At 38.7% G+C, this 24,125-nt stretch overlaps 1 protein-coding gene across 1 annotated transcript; it reads left to right on the top strand.

Moving 5' to 3' along the window:
- The first annotated feature begins 5,776 nt into the window (after positions 1-5,776).
- Positions 5,777-7,582, top strand: LOC147626544 (chaperone protein dnaJ 8, chloroplastic-like). The gene is made up of 3 exons (XM_086816949.1): positions 5,777-6,265; positions 6,396-6,467; positions 6,743-7,582. The coding sequence occupies exons 1-3, from the start codon at positions 6,020-6,022 to the stop codon at positions 6,899-6,901; spliced, it is 477 nt and encodes a 158-aa protein (XP_086673075.1). The 5' UTR covers positions 5,777-6,019; the 3' UTR covers positions 6,902-7,582.
- Positions 7,583-24,125: the final 16,543 nt, after the last annotated feature.

Here is a 24,125-nt window from a genome sequence, read left to right as displayed (position 1 = left end):
CGAAACAAAGGTGCATTATATAGAGCGATTGACGTGCCGTGCCTATGATTATGGTTCTAGAAGAGAAACAGTGCCAAACACTAAACTATACTAAAACCATCTATTAATTTCAAAATTTTAAAGATAAATCACTTTTGTTAATGTATTTCGCCGGCTGCAGGAGACAAACGCCAAATACACAGGCTGTCATTCTATTGTAAATTAGACTATTTGACTGTATTGCATCTCATTTTTCTACACGTTTTAAGATTTTTTTACACGTTTTAAGATTCTTGAGCTGATTATTTTTTATAGGCTGCCAACCTCGCTGGTTTGTTGTATTCCCTGACCGGATATGAGGTAGTATTGCATGCTGCAATCATTAAATTATTATTGGAATTAAGAACACACCATAGTTCGATCTCTTTGATTCTTATAATTCTCACACACACACACACCCTTCTCTCTCTCTCTCTCTCTCTCTCTCTCTCTCTCTCTCACACACACACACACACAGAGGCAATTTAGATAATAATCAGAAGAATAAACTAAAATTGAACTATAAAAACATGATTGCCTAGATGACTGATATATTTTTATTTTTATTTTTCAATAAAGGCATTTTTAATATTGAAGAAAAACGAAACAAGTTAAAAAAGCTGGCATCACAAAGCCAATTTCAGAGGATCATTGCTCTTTGCTGATTGCCTAGGATAGTGAGAAATCTCGGCCAGATGACTGATATATGTAGAGAACGGTTTAAACAGATATAATGACCTTAAATGACATTATAATGCTGACAAACACATTTGGTAATAAATTATTGTTATTTGTAAACAAATCACACAATGAAAAATTTGAGATCAATTCATAGAACTTTAACGAATATTGAAGTTTTAAAAAAAGAACATGGCACAAAGTTGATGAGTTCTCACCAATGGGTAGAGTCACATTAGGTCACATTAGGTCAACACAACACATTAGGTCAACACAACACATTACCCCTAAAAAATCATAGCACTTTAAAGAAGATAGCCAAAAAAAGGCCTTCACTTAAAGTTTTGCTATTCTAAATTTCTTAAAGCTTGGATGATTCCCTCACTAGTAGCCTTGCTAATAGAAAGGCTTTTGGTAGTGTAATAGCGTAAGTTTTGCAAGGGAAATAGCTTTGGTGCTTTTTTTTTCCCGAGAGCCACTTTTAAATTTTGTGTATCTTATATTTTTTCCAAAAGTGGTACTTTTTTTTTTCCCCAAGAGCCACTTTTAAATTTTGCACATCTTATATTTTCTCCAAAAGTGATACTTTTCCTTTTTAAATGTTGTTAAGGTTTAGTTGGCCTCCTACCTTAGATTGTCGTGGTTCTAAAGCTGCTTGATCCTTTTGTAGGTGCGTTAGCCCAATGCTCTTCACCTCCCATTGATGTCCTCGTCATTTTAATCCCTTAAGCTAAGAGACCTCCTTCCCTCACTATATGAGAAGTTCTAGCCTATGCTACCCTCCTCACAAGTAGAGAAAATGCAAGTCTACCTATGTGTAAGAGTAGCCTACCTTTCCACATAAGCTTACCCATATTACAAAAGCAAGTGATACACACATATCAGAGCAAGAATGCAAGAGAGAAAGAGGTTTGAGCTCATAAGAGTGTATGGGAAGCTTGATCTATTTCTAATGGAGAGAATGTGCGAGCCACAAGTAAAAATACACTACAACATGTCAGGGGAATAGTACCAGCATTTTCTAGCAATGTTGAGGGAGTGGGAATATCGAGGCTTTTATCGTTGCTCAGCAATGACATTTTGCTGCTTAACATCGTTATTTCCCTGCTCAACACAACAAAATTGGGGGTATCATCATCTCCTCTAATGCCATCAATGCAAGCTCTGCGGCCATATTATGGTCTTGAGTAATTTTCTTATGTAGTCCATAAATGATGGGTTTCTAAGCATGGCATGAACTTCAAACCTAGTCTAGACTCTCCTGTGGTTCTTTTGAGGCTTCACCCCCTAAGGTTTCTAGCTATGTAGGTGATGACCCTGTCTATATCCTTTCAAGATTCTTCGAGAATATAGGGCCTAGGCTCCAAAGGTGGCATCTCTTATTTCATAGCTGGAGACAATGCTTATGCATTGAGCCAAGCTATACAATCCCTTTCAAAACTAGGCTACACCCTTTTCGTGTTGCCTTGTTAAGCCAATTTGGTGCATCTCTCAGCCAATTCTCTAATGAGATCCGATTGTAACCTCTCGCTCAAGGGCTTGCAGCTATAATTAGGCATCTCGTAACATATTCACTAGGTTCATCTCTTCAATTGAACACTACAAGAGCAATGAGGATTGAACACTACAAGAGGATGAGGGAATGTATACATGATGTAGTCATGCCATTAGTGAGAGAATGTAGTGAGAGAGTGGCAGCTACACTGAGTGAATATTACAAGAGTGTTGCATTACAATATGTAGCTATACACATGGCAATACAAATGGCTATATACACGGATATAGTTGAGTGTATAGCCACATGTATTCGCTAACTGAGATAAAATGTGAGAGGCATACCCGAGAGTAAAAATTTTATAGACACCAGAGAGAAAATGTGTGTTGGTTTATGTTGGCATGTAATAGAGGTTTCTAAGAGAGACTAATTATTATGCTAATGTGTGTTGGTTTGTGTTGGGAGGTTATATAGTTGCCCAAGAGAGACCAATCATGGTGCATCTTCATTTTCGAGAAGGACCCAGATCAATATGATCGTGTTTAGAAACAAGAAATCATATAAAAAATATGAAATCAACATTGCTAATTCAAAAAATGAATAATGTATCGGGGTGAGCTTGGCTCGATATCGGCCACATCTTCAATTAAATCCATACATGCTAATCATTCTATCTCAAGATGCATATCTCCACCCATTGCAAGATCAACAAAAAGATCTATGTCGCTACTAGCTATAGTGTACTCCACATCATCATCAGCATTATTGATATGTTTGGATTCGATTATGTCATTCTCATCTAGCTCTTGTCTGGTTGGTGCTGAATGCATGAGAGTAGTTGAGGGATTTGCTTGCTGTTGCTTGGGCCTCCATTCTTGTTGAACTATAGGTGAAGTTGTTGCGGGGTTGAAGTTGGAGGTAAGGTTTTCTTCACATTGTTCTTTTTTGGCAACCATATGATGGAATTACCATCATAGTATCCTTGTTGTTGAAGTACATGCATAGGCACCCATTTTTTATGAACACTGTAATTTGGTGGCCAATGTGCTTGGTGTTGAGGCTTTCTTCTTTGTGCAAGCTTAGGGGATTTTGGGATGCACTTGGGGACCCAAGCTTTGGTATTTCTTTAGTAATACCCTTGTGCTTGCAGTAATGTTTTTGGTACCCACACTTGTTGCATTGGTGGAGTTAAAGCTTTGAGGAACTCGCATAGGATTTTGTGGACGGTGTTGTGGAGTACTCTTCTTCTTCCTTGGCTTTCGAGTGCTTCGTTGAGAAAGAGGTTTTGACTGTCGAGGCACCCAAATTTGATTGGCACCTTCATAGTAGCCTTGAGCTACAAGTAGCTGCTTCTCCACCCACATTTTGATACTATTAAGATACCTTGATTGTGGTTGTCATGTGGAGTTTTTTTTTGGGGTGATGTGGAAGGTTTGGAGCCCTCTTTGACTTTAACATTCCAAGTACAACCCCAAACCCTATTTACCTTATTCATTTGAAGGCAGTTTGCTCGCACCATTTCCACTTCCAGTCCCTCCTCTCTCTATCACCAACCTTGTTTCATCATTTCCTATTTGAACCTATCTCCAAGCAGTGTCAACCTACCAGTTGAACTTCCCCATTGATGGTGTTTTACTATCATCTCTCAATGGAATATCTCTCAGGTAGAGTAGATAGGTGGGCTAAGTCCTTCAGCAAACTTACTTGTTTCAACACCTCTCCCTCCCCCTTTTAACTGCACATTCTTGGCTTTACCTTTCACCTGTCTGAGAGTGTTTATCCCCTTAGATTTGTCTCTAACTCTAGTCCAACCCACATTCTCAGGATCCCCTTCATCCTTATTCGACATTTGCTCCCCTTGATTCCCTTTATCACCTTGAGTTCCAAAGGCTTCCCCTTTCTTTTCCCCATTTGCCTCCTGGGAAGCTCCCAAATTTTAACTTAAGTTCCATTTTCCCATATTCTTCCCAATCCATCTCAAGTGTTTTTGGGGTTTCCACTATAGTGTTCCTTGACACACATATTTTATTAGAATGTTGGTCATTATCTTCTTCACTGGGGACATAAACTAGTGGACCCAACACGCTAGCCAGTTATTTTAAGGCCAATCTCAGTCAAGGGGGAGGCCTATAATATCAATCCAAACACAGCATGCTTCTCTGAGGCTACCATTAACATCAAAAGTAGGGTAAAAGGGTATTATATGTATTTGCTTCGAGCCCTTGAAAGGCAGGGTAAAAGGGTATTATATGTATCTGCTTCGAGCCCTTGAAAGGCAGGGCTCTTGCAAATAAATCAACCACCATCTAACTCCTCAGAAAGAGCACATTAAAGAACCCCTTTAATAAGTAATAGACTTGTGCCACTGCTCTCTCATGAAATACTTCCTCTTGTAGCCATCTTCCCATCTCTGATTTTCTAGGCGGCTTCCCTACATAGAACAATATTGCACTACTCATAGAGAACACACCTATTTGTCTCTTGGCCAGTTCAAGCGAGATACTAATGCATACCTTGTTATGTCGAAGGTTCTCAGTCCACTGCCATTCTTTCAACCGCTCTGAGATCCAATCAAACTGACGCTACCTCACGACCTCAATCTCCTCTTGCACATCTCTTTCCCTGCTCATGTCCTCTGCATCCCATTCTCCCCATCCTCCTTCTCCCACCTCCTCTGGATGCTTCTAGCTACCAACCATCGCGATGCAGCTTGCATGCGTGAGGCATGCTTTCGCGTTATGCAATCGTAGCATGGTTGCATGCAACAACACGTCGAAAATAAATCAATCACCTCGATTATTGCCCCCCACTCAGTCTCTCTAAGATCCTCAACTTAGACTATTTTGCAAAAGCTTTTCTATTAGCAAGGCTATTAGTGAGGGAATCATCCAAGCTTTAAGAAAATTTAGAATAGAATGCCTTTTTTGGCTACCTTTTTTAAACGAGCCCTTGCTATCTTGAAGCCTTCTTGTAGTGCTATGATTTTTAGGGGTAATGTATTGTGTTAACGTTGTGTGTGTGTGTGTGTGTGTGTGTGTGTGTGAGAGAGAGAGAGAGAGAGAGAGAGAGAGAGAGAGAGGGAGGGGGGGGGGGAGGGGGGGCGGGTTGTATCAATGATAAGAATCAAAGAGATGTAACTATGGTTTTGTTCTTAATTCCAACAATAATTTAATGATTGCCTTTGTTTAATTGGGTTATAACCGGCAGCATGCTACCTCATATCCGGTCGGGGAATACAACAAATGTGTAGAAAAATAATAATGAGCTGCATCATGCATGGATTATAATAATGAGAACCAATCGTTTTATCATCAAATAATCTTAAAACGTGTACAAAAATGAGATGCAATACAGTCAAATAGTCTAATTTATAATAGAATGACAGCCTGTCTTTGGCGTTTGTCTCCTGCAGCCGGCTAAATACATTAACAAAAGTGATTTATGTTTAAAATTTTGAAATTAATAGATGGTTTTAGTATAGTTTAGTGTTTGGCACTGTTTCTCTTCCAGAACCATAATCATAGGCACGGCACGTCAATCGCTGTATATAATGCACCTTTGTTTCAATTAGGGTTTCACTGAGTGTCCCTGACTAATTGCAGATTAATCGGGTTCTAATCATTAATTAGTCGAAACACTATCACGTTTCTCCTGTGTACATCCCCTGCATATTTTTTCTTCTCCTGTACTGCAGGTATCTTGTATTATACGTATTATTACTGTAGATATACGTTCCATATTATTGGACTAATTACGTCCCGCAGGCCAGGAAAGCACTAATTCGCATTGCTTGATTTAGTTTAGTCTCTAAATTAGTCCTATATAACCATGGCTATTGCAATGAGAGCAGACTTCACAAGCATGTTTAATCGGAAAAAATCACAAGAGCACTTTAATGTAATCAATCTTAATTACCTCAAACGAAAGAGTATCAAATTAACCACACCATCAGCCATCACCATTAAGGCATACTGTGGTTCTCTACAGTATTCCGAACCTCACCAAACTCTAGGAGTAGACCTCGCTGCCTCGCATCAGGATATTAAAAAGGCTTATCGACGCTTGGCTCTACAGGTAATTATGCATTTTAAGCTAGCTAGTACCTTAATAATAAACTTAATTAGTAGCTTGTCTTGTTGATTAATCAAGCACTCACACTACCAACGTCGCCACCGTCATTGAAAATATATGTTGATTCTTGCAGTTCCACCCAGATGTATGCAAAGGAGACTCTTGTGAACACCAATTCATGAAAATAAACCAAGCTTACAAGCAGGTAAAGCAGGTCATTTATCAGACAATTGTGGGCCTTGATTATTTTTACCTTCTTTACAGTGAAGTTCTTAGTGTATATGTATTGCAAGTGGTCTTTGGGTTTCTTAATTAAGACATGAAGTTCTTAGTGTATATGTATTGCAACTGGTCTTTTGGTTTCTTAAGAGTGTTACGTATGTATTGCAACTAGTCTTTGTGTTTCTTAAGACATGATCAACCTTATGCTCACAAAACATACTCATATATATGGTTTTTGTTTTGCATTTGTTAATGTAGCTGGCCTTGGGTTATTTAAGAGATGATCAAGTTAATGCTCACAATCCTTACATGGAAGGCATGATGGGAGTGAATGATAACTCTTGGGAGGATTGGGAAGAATGGATGGGATGGGAGGGAGCTGGTACTAGGGACTACTCCTCCCACATCAACTTTTGATCTCTTCGAACACCTCAGCTTCTACACATGTTATATATATGGGAGCTTGCATCTTCTAACATTCTTTGATTCACTCTAGATGGTAATTAATGAAAAGTTAATGTCCTTCTCCATGTGTTTTTATACTTAGGGAGACATACTAATCACCACAAACATGTACTTAATTATCTTCAAGTTACATTCATAAGTATAATGAACAGGATCACATTAATTGGGAATTAGCCTTGGGCACCCGGCAATGTAAATAAATATGGACAATAAGGTCATGTGAACACACCATGTGCCTATAGAAGTCAATTAGGGATGGACAGTTATATTTTTATAAACTTAATACTTGAATCTTGAGCCCAAGCTCTTGATTATGGTGGTACTCCCATTGGGTGTGTATGTGTGGTACTCAACTTGAGTGCATCTCTTTTCCTTACCCTCATCTCTTTCTTGCATTGGTATTAGAACCAAGCCTTTGATCCATCTTCTTCTTCCTTTCACTCACTTGTTGCAAAAAAGAATATTCCAAAAAGTGGTATGATTCTTGATTTTCTTGTTTTCTTGATCTTTCCTCAACATTTTCTTGAGAAATTTGGTGCAAGCATGGATAATATTTCAAGTTTGATGCTAAGAACTCAAGCTATGGTGATCTTGAGTGCATCAAAGGTGTAAAAGTGAGCGATTTCGACAAGGATGGCCAAGACTTTACTATTTGGGCATGAGGACATGGAAATTTGGTGTGGAACAATATTTTTTTCGCTTTGGCCATGTGTGTGAAATCGATTTTTTTCCCTTTGGCCATGTGTGTGAAATCGATTTCAAAAAAAAATGCAGAAGATAGTTGCCACTTGCGTGTCGTTGGTGCGCCTCTAAGCCAGCTCAGTGTTTAGGGTTTTCTGGTGGCTTTTGCAAGGGCCTTTGCTAATCCTTGCAAGCATTTCTAACTACCATACCATGGAGGTGAATTGGAGATGGAACGGGCAAAAAACAGTGTTAAAAACTAGTGGGCTATGAGTTGAAACATACAAGAAGGCAACACATGAATCGACAACCACCTTTCAATCGGTGTTCTTGCCTTGGTTATACTCCCGAGCCTTTGTTTGAGATATAGTTGTGTTTCTTGAGAAAAAAAATAATCATTTCTAGCATCAAGAATGGGAAGCTTCCATGTTCATTAAGCTTTCTTTCATCATAGTTCAGGGATTTTCATGAGATAATGTTGGTTCAATTCTTGCATTGGTATCAATTCTTGCAATGCATTAGTGAAATTTGGGGATTTTCATCATCATTAAGCCTTTTCAAAGTATTGAATCAACTTTTGGGGAATTCCTTCTTGACATTAGGGTTCTCATGAGTCTCAAGCTTTGCTATGCTTTTTTACATGTCATCATTCAAGCTTCATTACACACATAAAGATCATTCTCACATCTTCATGCATAAGATTGGGGCATGTCCATGAGGATTTGAGTTTCTTGGCATTCCCTTTCTCCTATCTACATGTCGTGTGGGCTTCATTGCATGAAAGTTTAAACATTGGACACCACTACATGCTTATGGAATGAAGATTAATGCCATTAATTATGTTTAAAGTTTGATTCAAATAAAATGTCATGTCATATGCTTATGTGAAGAAGCACATGCATTGGTATTGCATTCTTGTGGCTTTTGTTGGATTCTCGAGGGGGGGTGTCACTAATAAATATGTAAGCATAGCACATGGGTTCAACACAAGGGATAATCCATTTTTTACATATAGAAAGGTACCATTTAAAGGGAGTATTCACATGTTGAGTGGAAAAAGGGTATGTTTTATTCATGAAAAATTCACAAATAAGGGATTTTTTAAATAGGACTTGAACGCTTGTGATACAGAAGGTTTACTTATAGTAGTGAACCCCTCGAGGTTGGATTATTGTGATGTGATGGATGGAAACAAGAGAAGAGCATGAGTACATCCTAAGAAGAGATCAATAGTGATGGTTAAATGAGCTTGAGTTTCATGCACATCATGCAAGTGACTCTTACCCTATCCCATGTAATTCATCAAGAAATTAGAATACACTATGGGAGGAGGGTCCCTTGGCATTCAATGGTGGAAAGGCCAAGGGGGAGTGTGTCATGAACTCTCCAGGCCGTTGATTGCCTTGGAAAAGTAGTACGGAGGGGGATTAGGTACCCAGAGTGAAGAGTTAGCCCCAACTCTTACCTTGATAAGAGGGTTAGAAGGCTTGGGCATAAAGCTCTTCTCTGAAACCATTCTTCTTTCAAACTACATTCGATTAGGCAAAGAGAAAGGTCATGCACATGACAATGGCAATGGCAATCAATTGGGCTTGAGACAAAGGTCATGACAATGTCATTGTTTGGCAATGTGGATTATTATACTTTGAGCTAAGTTTGGGATTGAGATTTTGTTGCAAATGCCTTAAGATCGTGGCAAATGTTTTACAAATTGAGTTCAAATTCTGAGTTGAAAAAGTGGACATTTGTTATGAAAATGCTTTGGGGAATGAGATTTGGTGGCTTGGATGCAAAGGTCATGGAAAATTTTGAGCAAATCCCTCTTTAACTATTTTAAAAAACCCTACTTCAATCAAAACCATAATTGTTTATTTAAAACCAAGCCTAGAATCTTGTTCCTCACACTTAGGGCTACCCATCAAGCTATCAAGCATTCAAATCAGAGGTCACGGACTTAGTTAAACCCTAGCGATTGACTTTCTTGATAAGTCAACTCTGGTCAGCAAGGGGTTCACTTTTTCAAAATTATTTTGGAGGAACCTTAACCTAATCATCAAGACCTATGCGGCAATGTAAAGAATGCAAAAATCGAAGCCCGTTTGAATAGTGTACTAAAAAGTGGGCCTGTGGTACAAAACCCAAAATAGAGAGATATAGCACTTGTGAAAACTAAGATCCAAGGTGGTACATATGTTTTTCTCATTATTAGAGACATGGCAAGCTATAGCACATCAAATTCTGACTCTATTTGAGCCATTTACACCCAAATTAGTGTTTTTCAACCTTTGCAAAGCTACAAATGAACATGGGGAATAGAGGAAGGACAGGAAAAGCAACTCAAGATCCAAAACAAAATGGAGGATCATGCTAATACAAGCTCCAATGAAATTGGGGTCGCTCAAGTGATTAATGAGAATGGTTAAGTGCAAGGTGAGGCATCACATGAGGGGCCAACTTTGCCAAATTCTACTTTTGATCATACACGTCTCAAATGACTTGCAAGCTATCATGCAAGCCATAAAAAATATGATTGAAGGCATGTTTGCTTGATTTGATAGGAGGCAAGAGTAAATTTCACAAGAATTCCACAAGGTCAAAGAACCTCCTCCAATTATGCATGGCAAAAGCAAAGGAGTGGTGATTGAAGAACTGATTTGTCAATGGTACTTGGGATAGGAGACCAACCAATGCTCGTGTGAATTTGGGTCACTTTCGGGACAGTAACCAAAGGGAAAATGATGAATTCAAAGGAGTAAAAGACAAGGTTAACTTCACTAAGTTTTATGGTGAGAGCATTTCCAATGAGTATTTCAAAGAATGGGCCAACAAATTGGACATGTACTCCGAGATTAGTGGAAGAAGTGAGAAGGCCAATGTCTACTTTGCCACTCTACATTTGGAAGGCTATGTCCATACTTGGTGGCAAGAATTGCAAAGTTATGGTTATGTGGTCACTACTTGGGAGGCTTTCAAGGAAGAGATGAGCAATACCTTCACTTCTACACTCTAAAAGGACAAGCTCATATGTAAATGGGATGATTTAGAACAAAGTGGGAGAGTAAGAGAATACACTCATAAGTTTGTCAAGGTCATATTACATGTCAAGGAATTTGGTGATGAGTACTTAAAGATTGTCAAGTACATCAAGGAATTGAAGCCAAACATTAGGGTTGATGTAAAGGCTCAAAAGCCTATCAATCTCAAGCAAGCAAGCAATGATGTTGGTGGTTTAGACCTATGAAGAACAGTATGCTATCCAAAGTTTTCACAAGAGCACTTATAAGGTTGATGTATCCTCTCCGCTGCCACCATGGAAGTCATCTAAAGAATCTTCTCCAACCACTACCACCATTCTGAGGTATCCTACGGTATATGGTAGAGGTGCAAAGACCAACTTCAGATTTGGTAGGGATCCTTCAAAGAGATCCATTAGTGATGGGAAAGCTTCTAATGCGGTGAAAAAAGAGCAATTTTGTTGAAGAGAATCGCATAAATGATTTGAGAAGTAAGGGTTTGTGCTACAAGTGTGGCAAAAAATGGAGCAACGAGCACCCACCAAAGTCATGCAAAGCAAGGAATATGACACTCAACATGGTACTTTCCAAAGTGGTAGAGAATGAGCACAAGGATGACGTGGATAAATTTGATGAATGCATTAACTTCTTGTGTGATGATGAGGGTCATGATCCCGATGGTGAATTTCCTTTTTAATCCAAAAGGATGAAATGAAGATAACTATGATAATGGATGTCTTACAACCATGTGTATTAAAGAAGCAACAAGGCATGATCCAAAGTTGTGTACTCTATCTTATGATGTTTATGTGGGATGCAAGGGTGCGAGGACTTTGAGGATTAAGGCTATGATCAATGGAAGAGTTGCTCATGTGCTTGTGGATACCGGTAGCACACATAGTTGTGTGAACAAGAGTTCATTGGAAAATCTAAAATTGCATCCCAAAGCCTTGTCTAAGTTGCATATGGTACAAACGGCTAATTAACTCAGAGGGGTTCACCTAAAAATATGTAAGTATAGCATGTGAGTTCAAATGAAGGGGTTATTTAATTCAAAATTGTAAGGTAAATTTACAAAAGATATTTTTTCAATCCATTTTGAAAAAGAACATGTAAGTCCATAAAGAAAAGGGTTCATTTTATTCATGAAAAAATTTATAAGTAAGGGGTTTTTTAAATACCCCATGAATGTGTTGAGATATCAAGCTCAACTAGTGTGACCGATGACATTGATGACCCGCCTAGGTGACAGCTTCCGCACTTATGCCACTGGCATAGTTGGTGAGATTATGGTCGATATGCTGCCAGTGGATGACAGGTTGTGTGGCCACTTTGAAGTACTAGAGTTATGGTATAGATGGTTAAGCAGGGTCTGCAAGTGAGGTTAATCCTCAATGATGTTTTGTGGAAGACTTGAAAAATCAGTGTCGCTTGGTTGCAAAGGGTAACAAAAATGGCAGGATGTTTACTTTGGATGTAAACATGACTGAAGTAAGGGCAGCCATGTTTGCGCATGGAACAAGTTTCATTGCAAAAATTGACATATGGCACAAGCGCATTGGTCATGTGAATGTACAACGACGATTGAAGTCTATGCAGGCCCAAAATATTAGTGCAGGTTTGCCAAAGTTTAAGATAGATGATATGCACAAAGTATGTGAAGCATGCCAGTTTAGTAACTCCTTGGTAAAGCAAGCCAAGCATGATTTCCCACATGAAGAGTATGTCAGTGCAAGGCCATTAGATGTCATACATTCAGATATATGGGGACCGACCAAGATTACAACAATTGCAGGTTGCACGTCTTATGTTACATTCATTGATGACCACACTAGGAAAGTGTGGGTTTACTTCATGAAGGAGAAAAGTTAGATGTTTGCTCACTTTCAGAGATTTAAAGCCCTGGTCGAGAAGGAAAAAGGCATGCAAATAAAATTCCTGAGACTAGATGGTGGGGGAGAATATTTCTCCAATGAGTTTAGTGATTTCCTAAAGGGAGTAAGAAATCAAGAGACAATTTACATGCAGGTATACTAAAGATGAAAGGCTCAGGAGAAGCAAGAATTTTTGCCAGTCTTGCAACTCCAAACAAAAGGGCAATTCTTTGTTAGAAGAAAATGTTCCGACTCAGGATTATGTGAACGAAAACATACAAGGAATGTTGGTAAGGTTCATCCGTTTAAATTAGGTGATTTGGATGAAACATCCTAAAGTAAAAGAATATAGCAATCACTTAAAGAATATACAAGAGAATAAGATACATGGGATTTGCTTTTTGATAAGAGATTAAGAGGAATTAATCATTATTAAGAAGAAATAATGGCCAAAAGTCTATAAAAATAGAGATACACAAAGAATTACAGTTTTTAAATCCATAAAGACTGTGCAAAAGAGGATTACATAGGTACATAGAGCTTAAAGAGAGCTTTGCGCCTATATAAAAGCTTTTCAAAACGGGCAACCGAGCGAAACGTTATGAGCATTTTACTACAAGACTATAAAACTTCCAAAATTCGCCTAAAAGTTAGCAACTTTGGAAGAAATTCTGATCATCTATGAAGTAAATGATTAAGAAATTAGTTACATGAGTGGAAAGAGCATATAACGAGCTTCCTAGCCATATGATCATCTATGAAGTAAATGATTAAGAAATTATTTACATGAGTGGAAAGAGCATATAACGAGCTTCCTAGCCATATGATCAATTTTAGAAACTAATACCCGAGTGATGAGTAATTCGGTTGAAATTTGGGTATTAGACCACAAAAACTGCACTTCCCTCTCTTTGCATGAAACCTCAATTTTCACATAGCCTCTTGCCTTTCATCTCCTTCATGATTCAAGCTAGAGGGTAAGGGTTAACATTGCTTAGTGGACAATCGTAAAGATTTACCTATGGTCCCCAAAGTCTTTCCACATGCTCATTATTGCTAAAACCATTGGTACCTCCAAAGGAGGGCGGCAATAAGGCAAGGGCTACCTTGAGAAGTCACAGTCCCACCAAGATAATAACTCCTTATCCCACTTATCATGAGGTCCAAAATTGGGTTAAGCATGAGGAGCTAATGCTAAATGAGACATTCACATGTAAGAGAGTGTTTGAATAAGGGTTTTAAAATAAGAAAATGGTAATGACACCAAATGCTCAATTGAGGAGGCTTCATTCATTGATTTGAAAGGGAGAGGAGGGCTCCTTTTATAGGTGGAGAATCACCCTCTCTTCCAATGTTACAAATTACAACATAAAAATCTTCAACCCTTTAGTGACATAAGGGCAGATGTCACCATCAATTGTCCTCGTAGGCTAAGTCTTCTATTGATTATTAAATTAAAGACTTTTTGACTTTGAAAGTGTGATGAGATAATAGCCAAGTCTAAGTCACATGTAGGTGGAGATCCCACTTACACATGGAGGAATTCTCCTCTTCCATGTAGGCATTCTAGAAGAATCTTTCCCAATTATGCACCTACACACACTCCTCCACATGCCTTCTACACTCCACAACTTGTAGCCTTATGGTGAATACTATTTTAATAATACAATTAAAATCCATGTGAGCATGAAGGCCTACTTTTATTTTCCACATCACTAGCCTATTTACCATACCAAAGTATTTATCAAGCATACTTGTGTTATTTACAATGTGTACACCCTAAATCAAGTAAAACTATTATATTTGAAGATAGAATGCTATTATCAGGGTAGCCGCCAAGCCGCCGCATCACCACGCCGTTATTCCATTATGGGCCCGCAATCTTCTTGGACAAGCTTCCACCTTATTACCATTGAGAAACCATCAAAATATGTACAAAATTAAAAATGAAAGATATCAATTTTTCATGTTACATCTTTCCCCCCCGTAGGCAAATCCTCCATGTTTGTCTTGATGGTCTGCTGGCCATGGTGCTCGAGGGTAAAATATCTTTAGCCGGTACTCATTGGCACGTTTGGGAACCTCCTGGCTACGTGTATCCTCTAGAAGATAGGTGTTATTTTTGAACTTTTGCTTTATCCTGAAGGGGCCTTCCCAGCGTCGAAGAAGCTTCTTATCTAGCCGTTCTCCACACGGCCATCATACCTCATGAGACTAAGCTTCCTTGCTTGAGTTCTGGCTTCTTCGTGAGAGTGTCATGCCTTGCCTTGTGCCGTTGTTGTGCAGCCTCCAAATTTTGAAGTGCCTGAAGTCGCCTCTCATCCAAGGTCTCCAGTTGTACTAGGCGTTAGACATGTGTTTCTTCTTCATTATTCAAGCGTGCAAAAGATGTGCGAAGGCTTGTGATTTCCAATTCTATTGGCAAAATGGCCTCCATTCTATAAACTAACTGAAAAGGTGTGAAACCAAGAGAGAGTTTGTGAGTTGTCCTATAGGCCCATAAGACCTCTGGCAAATGCACATCCCACTTTCTCTTCATAGTATCCACTAACTTAGACAAAGATCCACAAAGCAGTCCATTAGTTTTTTCTACTAAACCATTACATTGGGGATAATAGGGAGTTGACATAGCATGCTTTATTTTTAATTTCTGCACCAAAGCTTCAATCAAGTCATTCCTGAAAGGCCTCCCCCCATCCGTAATAATTTCTAATAGGCACCCAACTCGGGCACATATGTATTCCCTGAGAAAGGATGCCGCAGCCACTACTTTCTTATTGACCATGGCCTTTGCTTCTACCCACCTTGTTGCATAATCTGTGGCCACCAATATGTAACACTTCCCATGTGAGGAACGAGGAAGTGGGCCCACAAAATCTAATCCCCACCTTTAAAATGGACCATATGCTGGGATAGGGTTGAAGGGTCTAGGAACCAATTGCTTATGCCCATATGCCTGGCATACTTCACAGCTTCTGCACCACTCATAGACATCCTTGTTGTTGAGTTGAGGCCGATAATAACCTATGCTAAGGATCCTCCATGCTGAGGCAAAGTGACCTGAACATTCATGACATAATTCCATAATCCTTTTAGATTCTTACAGACTCACTACCCTCCTAAGAATCGTATGTACAAGAAATTACATAGGTACGTAGAGCTTGAAGAGAGCTTTGCGCCTATAAAAAACTTTCAAAAACAGACAACGGACCGAAAAGTTATGAGCTTTTTACTACAAGACTATAAAGCTGCCCCCCAAAATTCACCTAAAAAATAGCAACTTTGGGAGAAATTATGATCATCAATGAAGTAAAGGATTAAGAAATTAGTTACATGAGTGGAAAGATCATACAAAGAGCTTCCTACCCCATGATCAATTTTAGAAACCAATACCTGAGTGATGAGTAATTATCGGTTGAAATTTGGGTATTAGACCACAAAAACTGCAAGTCTTCCCTCTCTTTGCATGAAACCTCAATTTTCACATAGCCTCTTGCCTTTCATCTCCTTCATCTCCTTCATGATTCAAGCTAGAGGGTAAGGGTTAACATTGCTCAGTGGACAATCGTAAAGATTTACCTATGGTCCCCAAAGTCTTTCCACATGCTCATTACTGCTAAAACCATTGGTACCTCCAAAGGAGCACAGCAATAAGGCAAGGGCTACCTTGAGAAGTCACAGGCCCACCAAGATATAATCTCCTTATCCCACTTATCATGAATCATCAAAGAGGTCCAAAATTGGGTTAAGCATGAGGAGCTAATGCTAAATGAGACATTCACATGTAAAGAGAGTGTTTGAATAAGGGTTTGAAGATAAGAGAATGGTAATGACACAAAATGCTCAATTGAGGAGGCTTCATTCATTGATTTGAAAAGGAGAGGAGAGCTCCTTTTATAGGTGGAGAATCACCCTCTCTTCTATTGTTACAAACTACAACATAAAAATCTTCAACCCTTCAGTGACATAAGGGTAGATGTCACCATCAATTGTCCTCTTAGGCTAAGTCTTCTATTGATTATTAAATTGAAGAATTTTTTACTTTGAAAGTGTGATGAGATAATAGCCAAGTCTAAGTGGCATGTAAGTGGAGATCCCACTTACACATGGAGGAATTCTCCTCTTCCATGTAGGCATTCTAGAAGAATCTTTCCCAATTATGCACCTACACACACTCCTCCACATGCCTTCCACACTCCCCAGCTTGTAGCCTTATGGTGAATACTATATTAATAATATAATTAAAATCCATGTGAGCATGGCCCACTTTTATTTTCCACATCACTAGCCTATCTACCATACCAAAGTATTTATTAAGCATACTTGTGGGCATTTACAATGTGTATACCCTAAATCAAGTAAAACCATTATATTTGAAGATAGAATAATGTTATCAGGGCCGGCGCATCACCACGCCATTATTCCATTGTGCAATCTTCTTGGAAGCTTCCACCTTATCACCATTGAGAAACCATCAAAATATGTGCAAAATTGAAAATGAAAGATATCAATTTTTCATGTCACAGTATGACATATAAACACAATTTTACAGGCATAAGACCAGATGTGTCTCAGCAGTTGAAAGTGTTTGGGTGTATTGCATATGTGCATGTCCCCAATGAAGTGAGAAAAAAGTTGGATTCTCGGGTACATAAAGTCCACAGTTTATTATGGACTTTTTTTATGAGACTGGTATAGAGATACAGCTACATGGTAAACATATGCTGATTGGGTTGGTAGTGTTGCGTGCAGATAGGAGATCTACTAATGGTTTTATATTCTCATTTGGGAGTACTGCTGTGAGTTGAAGCAGTAAGAAGAGGCCAACATTTCCCTTGTTGGAGTACAAAGGCAGAGTATAGGGGTGCTACTATGGTAGCTTGTGAGGTGGCTTGGTTTCAAAAGCTACATGGTGATATGGGTGAGCCCGTGGTGGATAGGGAAGTTTTCATTTATTGTGACAACATGAGTAGCATACAGTTGGCCCGTAACCCACCACTGTGACACGAAAAATTGATATCTTTCATTTTCAATTTTGTGCATATTTTGATGGTTTCTCAATGGTAATAAGGTGGAAGCTTGTCCAAGAAGATTGCGGCGCCCACAATGGAATAACGGCATGGTGATGCGGCGGCTTGGCAGCTACCTTGATAACAACATTCTATCTTCAAATATAATGGTTTTACTTGATTTAGGGTGCACACATTGTAAATGCCACAAGTATGCTTGATAAATACTTTGGTATGGCAGATAGGCTAGTGATGTGGAAAATAAAAGTGGGCCTTCATGCTCACATGGACATTTATTGTATTATTAATATGGTATTCACCATAAGGCTACAAGTTGGGGAGTGTGGAAGGTATGTGGAGGAGTGTGTGTAGGTGCATAATTGGGAAAGATTCTTCTAGAATGCCTACATGGAAGAGGAGAATTCTGCCATGTGTAAGTGGGATCTCCACCTACATGCCACTTAGACTTGGCTATTATCTCATCACGCTCTCAAAGTCAAAAAGTCTTCAATTTAATAATCAATAGAAGACTTACTACCTAAGAGGACAATTGATGGTGACATCTACCCTTATGTCACTGAAGGGTTGGAGATTTTTATGTTGTAATTTGTAACAATGGAAGAGAGGGTGATTCTCCACCTATAAAAGGAGCCCTCCTCTCCCTTTCAAATCAAGGAATAAGCCTCCTCAATTGAGCATTTTGTGTCAGTGCCATTCTCTTATCTTTCAAACCCTTATTCAAACACTCTCTTTACATGTGAATGTCTCATTTAGCATTAGCTCCTCATGCTTAACCCAATTTTGGACCTCTTTGATGATTCATGATAAGTGGGATAAGGAGTTATTATCTTGGTGGGCCTGTGACTTCTCAAGGTAGCCCTTGCCTTATTGCCGCCCTCCTTTGGAGGTACCAATGGTTTTAGCGGCGGTAATGACAATGCAAAAAGACTTTGGGAACCATAGGTAAATCTTTACGATTGTCCGTTGAGCAATGTTAACCCTTACCCTCTAGCTTGAATCATGAAGGAGATGAAAAGCAAGAGGCTATGTGAAAATTGAGGTTTCATGCAAAGAGAGGGAAGTGCAGTTTTTGTGGTCCAATACCCAATTTTCAACCGGTAATTACTCATCACTCGGGTGTTGGTTTCTTAAATTGATTATATGGCTAGGAAGCTCTTTACATGATCTTTCCACTCATGTAACTAATTTCTTAATCCCTTACTTCATTGATGATCATAATTTCTCCCAAAGTTGCTAACTTTTAGGCGAATTTTGGCAGTTTTATAGTCTTGTAGTAAAATGCTCATAACTTTTCGCTCGGTTGTCCGTTTTTGAAAGTTTTTATATGGACGCGAAGCTCTCTTCAAGCTCTACGCAGATATATAATCCTCTTTTGCACAGCCTATATGGATTTAAAACTGCAATTCTCTGTGTCTCTCTATTTTTTTAAACTTTTGGCCATTCTTTCTTCTTAATAATGATTAATTCCTCTTAATCTCTTATCAAAAAGCCAATCCCATGTGTCTTATCCTCTTGTAAGTGATTGTTATATTCATTTGTTTTAATATGTTCCGACCAAATCGTCCAATTCGAACGGATGAACCTTACCAATATTCTCCGTATGTTTCCGTTCACATAATCCTGAGTTGGAAGATTTTCTTCCAACAAAGAATCGCCCTCTTGTTTGGAGCTGCAAGACTGGCTGAAATTCTTGCTTCTCCAGAGCCTTTCATCTTTTCTTCCATGAATTATGATCTCACCTTTGATGTGTAAATCTTTATCTTAACCTAGGGAGAGAAAGGGAGGTGAGGAGGCTGTGAGGTTTCATACAAGTGTGTTTTGATTCTGAGAAGTGACCGAAGTCCAAACCCCAACTTCGTGTCACAATACCATGCTAGAACAAAGCACATTGACATGCACTATCACTTTGTGAGGGAGAAGATTCTAGCAGGTGATGTAGATTTGGTATATGTAAGCACAAAGGATCGGGTGGCTGACATCTTCACGAAGGCATTAGGAACAGAGAAGCTCCACAGGTTTAGGAGCTTACTTGGAATGTAGTATGTGGAGTTAAGCTCGAGGGAGCTCAACTAGTGCTACGACGACATTGATGACCCACACCTAGGTGATCGCTTCCACACTTACGCCACTGGCATGGAAAATGGTTGGTGAGATTATGGTTAATATGCCACCAATGCTGACAGGTTGTGTGATAACCACTTTGGAGTACTAGAGTTATGGCATAGTTATAGTGTCAGCTTATAAAGTCAGGTTGACACTATAGACCTACCACTTTGTATGTTGTAGGAGAGTACTTATCCTTTATGTATGTACTCTTATCTTTTAGTTATATAGTTGTAGAGAAGAGAAGAAAATAGAAGAAAATTCAACCATCCATCTCTCTCTTGTGTGTCTTGCACTCTATTGTCTCTGTGTGTGTTTGTGTGCAAGGAACTCGAGCTCCCTCTCTCCCCCACATTCTCTTTAGAATGCACGTGATGCATGGGGTTTCTTACTAGTGCACCCCCAAAGCTAATGGATCAATGATGGATTGTACAATGATGTGCAAGGATGCAAAAGTCATGCTTTCATGTGGATTTGCTTTCATTGGGGGACATGAGTCCGATTGACATTGTTCTTATATGTGATTAGCTATCCCCATTGGGACCTTCTCAATAAATTTACAGCATGGATTCATGAGCTTTTATATGGCAATCAAGAGGTTGTATTGCATGGTTCTTATTTCTCAACGGTCTCTTTCATCAATGCCACTAAGCAAGTAAGAAGGAGCTCAAGTGAATAGGGTGTGTGTATGTATTACAGCTTTGCAAAGAGAAGGACTATGTGGAAGAGAAGGGAATTTCGAAAGAAGGATCTCAAGTGAATAGGGTGTGTGTATGTATTACAGCTTTGCAAAGAGAAGGACTATGTGGAAGAGAAGGGAATTTCGAATGAAGGCATGAAAAGACTCTTAGAAGAGTTCAAGGATGTGTTTCAAATTCTTAAGAGTCTACCACCTAGGAGAGAAGTGGATCATCCTATAGTGCTTGAACCGAATGTCAAGCCGCTTAACAAGCCACCATATACAGGCTCTCAAAGGTGGAAAGAGATGAAGTGGAAATTTAGCAAGTGAAGGAACTTGTGGCCATGGGATGGATTGAACCAAGTCAATCACCATTTGCATCTCTCGTACTTTTGGGGAAGAAGAAAGATTGTTCATTCCAAATGTGCATAGACTATTGTGACATCAAAACAATCACTGTGAAGAATCGGTTTCCAATACCTCACATTGATGAGTTGAAAGATACTCACTATTTCTCAAAGATTAATTTAAGGTTGGGATGCCATCAAATAAGGGTGAAAGAAGGGGATAAATTAAAAAAATATTTTAGTATGGAAAGAGGGTTGTTCCAATTCATGGTTATGCCATTTGGTCTCTTTGCAATGCACCCACTACTATTCCAAGCCACTACTATTCATGGTTATGCCATTTGGTCTCTTTGCAATGCACCCACTACTATTCCAAGCCTTGATGAACAAGATGTTGTAGCCCTTCCTTTACAAGTTTGTGTTGGTATTCTTTGACATTATCCTCATACAGCAAGACGAAGGATGATAATCTTATGCATTTGAGGAAGGTACTTGAGGTGTTGAGGAGAGAAATCAATTGTTTGCAAAGGAGAGAAAATGCACATTCATGGCAAGTGAAGTTGAGTATCTTGGTCATATTGTAAGCAAGGAAGACATAAGGCTTGATCCAAGAAGGTGGAGTGTGTGAAGAAGTGGCCAAAACCACAAAATACCACTCAACTTATAGGTCCCCCTTAGTGTATTCCTAGATCCCAAACATATGATGCTAAGGTGGATGCCATAGAAAACTATAATGTAAAAGGGTAGGTCGATGAAGCATATGTCAATGGTGAGGGTATGGACCAAGGATTATCCAAAGTGGATCTTGGATCCCAAATGAAAGTGGCTAGAGATGGTGCTCTAGCAAAGGCCAAAGTTGTATAAGTACCATGAATCATAAGGTCTACTGATGATGCATGTGGAGCTAATGACTCCAGATAAGGCGTGGAATCACAATGTGTATCAAGATGCCACTCCTCAAAGAATGTATCACTAGGTGGGGAGAAGTCCTCCTGATAAGAAGAGCAAGCCAAAGGATGGAAAATAGTCGGTGTCGAGGCTATCTGCTGCATAGTGTCCATAGAAACTAGTTCCAAATGATCTAAAGTGGCTGTTGATGATGAGGACAAATGTAGCTCAACCACACTAATGCAAGATAATCTAATGGGTATTCTAGTCAAAGCACATGTTACCTCACTGGAGGGGACAAGATGTGTGTCATGGTGTAACACCTCCATGTAACATGTGAGATCCCTCTGCCCCCTCGGACTTCCGGTAGCTGACAGCGGAAGCAGCCCCCTCATGCGTGGGGCAGGGTTTCTCACTCAGGGCCTCGCCCTCGAATGTCCGGGCACGAGACTAAGCTGGTGGTCACTCCAAAAACCGAAACCGGAAAAAATTTCCATGCCCGAAAAGCGGGGACGATTCCACCTTTTTGATTTTTTTGATTTTTTTTTTAAATTTAACGAGTTTTTCTAAACGAGGTCAAGGTGTTGAACTAACCTTCATCTCATAAAATTAGATAGAAGGAAACTATCGCTGATATAATTTGATCATTTTAGTAAATTCAACGCTTTTTTCTTGATTAAGATCGGGCACAGCCGTTGATCCACTTATTTGAAAAATTTATCAGAGAATCGACTAACTACTCGAATCTTAGCATAATCCTAAGATTTTTCAGTTTGATTATTAAAAACTCCATGATCCCAGCCTAACCCCATCCGGCCCATGGGTTAGCCACCACCCTACCACTGGAATCGGTGGAACCAAACAACTACTCACCCACCCATAATTGAATTGCCTTTCTTAACTTTAGCTTTAGAAAACAGATACGCACACACTCCTCTTTATTAAAACTTTAATAAAAACAATCCATTGACAAACAATTTACTGGTTATACATGTCATACTTCAAAATTTCCATTGAGTCTTTGTTTCTCACAAAACTGCGTCACTCTGGACTCTCCGTTGAGACCAGCGAGTCAACAACAAGATCCAGTGTGATAGATTACAATAAACATAGGTCCATCATATAATATCTTCCTCGACATACACATGGATGTCCTCGGCACCGCAAGCCCGTGCATCGCCTCTGGCCAGAACCCTCCAGGATCCTCCTTAGGTGTCCTGGCACTTCACTCAGGGACCGCTTCGTCGGCCCTCGTCCATCGTACTGGAAGCGCACCATTTTAACCATACCGAGGCTGGTCAAGACCTCCGCAGGCTTTGCCGCGTGAGCTGTCCCTCGAACACTCCCCGCCAGCTATTGCAACCGAACTTCCCTTAGATAAACATAAATGCCAAATGCTCTCTCCAGCATTCTGGTGTAAGACAGTCTTTTAAGAAGACAGGGTTTCTATGCAAGTTTACAAATTTAATTTTGTTTGAATACCATGAGTATATCTTAAATCCGTATCTCATTACTTCTAGATCCAGTTTTCAATTCCAAACAGAATTCCTTAAATTCTGTTAACTTGATCCTCAGATCAAAATCACAAGTCTTAACTTAGTTTCAGATTCGGTGGGTGATTTGAGTACATTTTTCCTGAACTCGGCACAACATCATTGATTGGAACTAACGAAGGAATTAGGTCTTGGTCAATAGTCTGAGTCAGAGTTTAGGTCTGGAAAGGTTCTTCCTAAAATTATCTTTCTCGAAGGTACTCTCTCAATTTCTCTTTTTCTAAAATTTCTTTCGCGAATATTTGTTTACAGATTTCCAAAACATGGATTTCTTGAGGAATATTCATTTACCACGATCTCCGATTAAAAATTATCTTTTATGCATACTTTTATGCATGAAAATTAAATATGATAAAAGTAACACTTTTATAATAAAAAATTTTATCTTTTATGCATACTTTTATGCATGAAAATCAATTATGATAAGAGTAACACTTTTATAATAAAAATTATCTTTTATGCATACTTCTATGCATTAAAATCAAATATGATAAAAGTAACACTTTTATAATAAAAATTATCTTTTATGCATACTTCTATGCATTAAAATCAAATATAATAAAAGTAACACTTTTATAATGAAAAAATTATCTTTTACGCGTACTTCTATGCATTAAAATCAAATATGATAAAAGTAACACTTTTATAATAAAAATTTATCTTTTATGCATACTTCTATGCATTAAAATCAAATATGATAAAAGTAACACTTTTATAATAAAAATTTATCTTTTATGCATACTTCTATGCATTAAAATCAAATATGATAAAAGTAACACTTTTATAATAAAAATTTATCTTTTATGCATACTTCTATGCATTAAAATCAAATATGATAAAAGTAACACTTTTATAATGAAAAAATTATCTTTTATGCATACTTCTATGCATTAAAATCAAATATGATAAAAGTAACACTTTTATAATGAAAAAATTATCTTTTATGCATACTTCTATGCATTAAAATCAAATATGATTAAAGTAACACTTTTATAATTAAAAAATTA

The sequence above is a fragment of the Cibotium barometz genome, chromosome 22 (assembly GCF_041138505.1).
Source record: "Cibotium barometz isolate CiBa-2024 chromosome 22, ASM4113850v1, whole genome shotgun sequence".
Lineage (NCBI taxonomy): Eukaryota > Viridiplantae > Streptophyta > Polypodiopsida > Cyatheales > Cibotiaceae > Cibotium > Cibotium barometz.
Note: the sequence above shows the minus strand (reverse complement) of the source record. Positions and strands in the feature narration are given on the sequence as shown.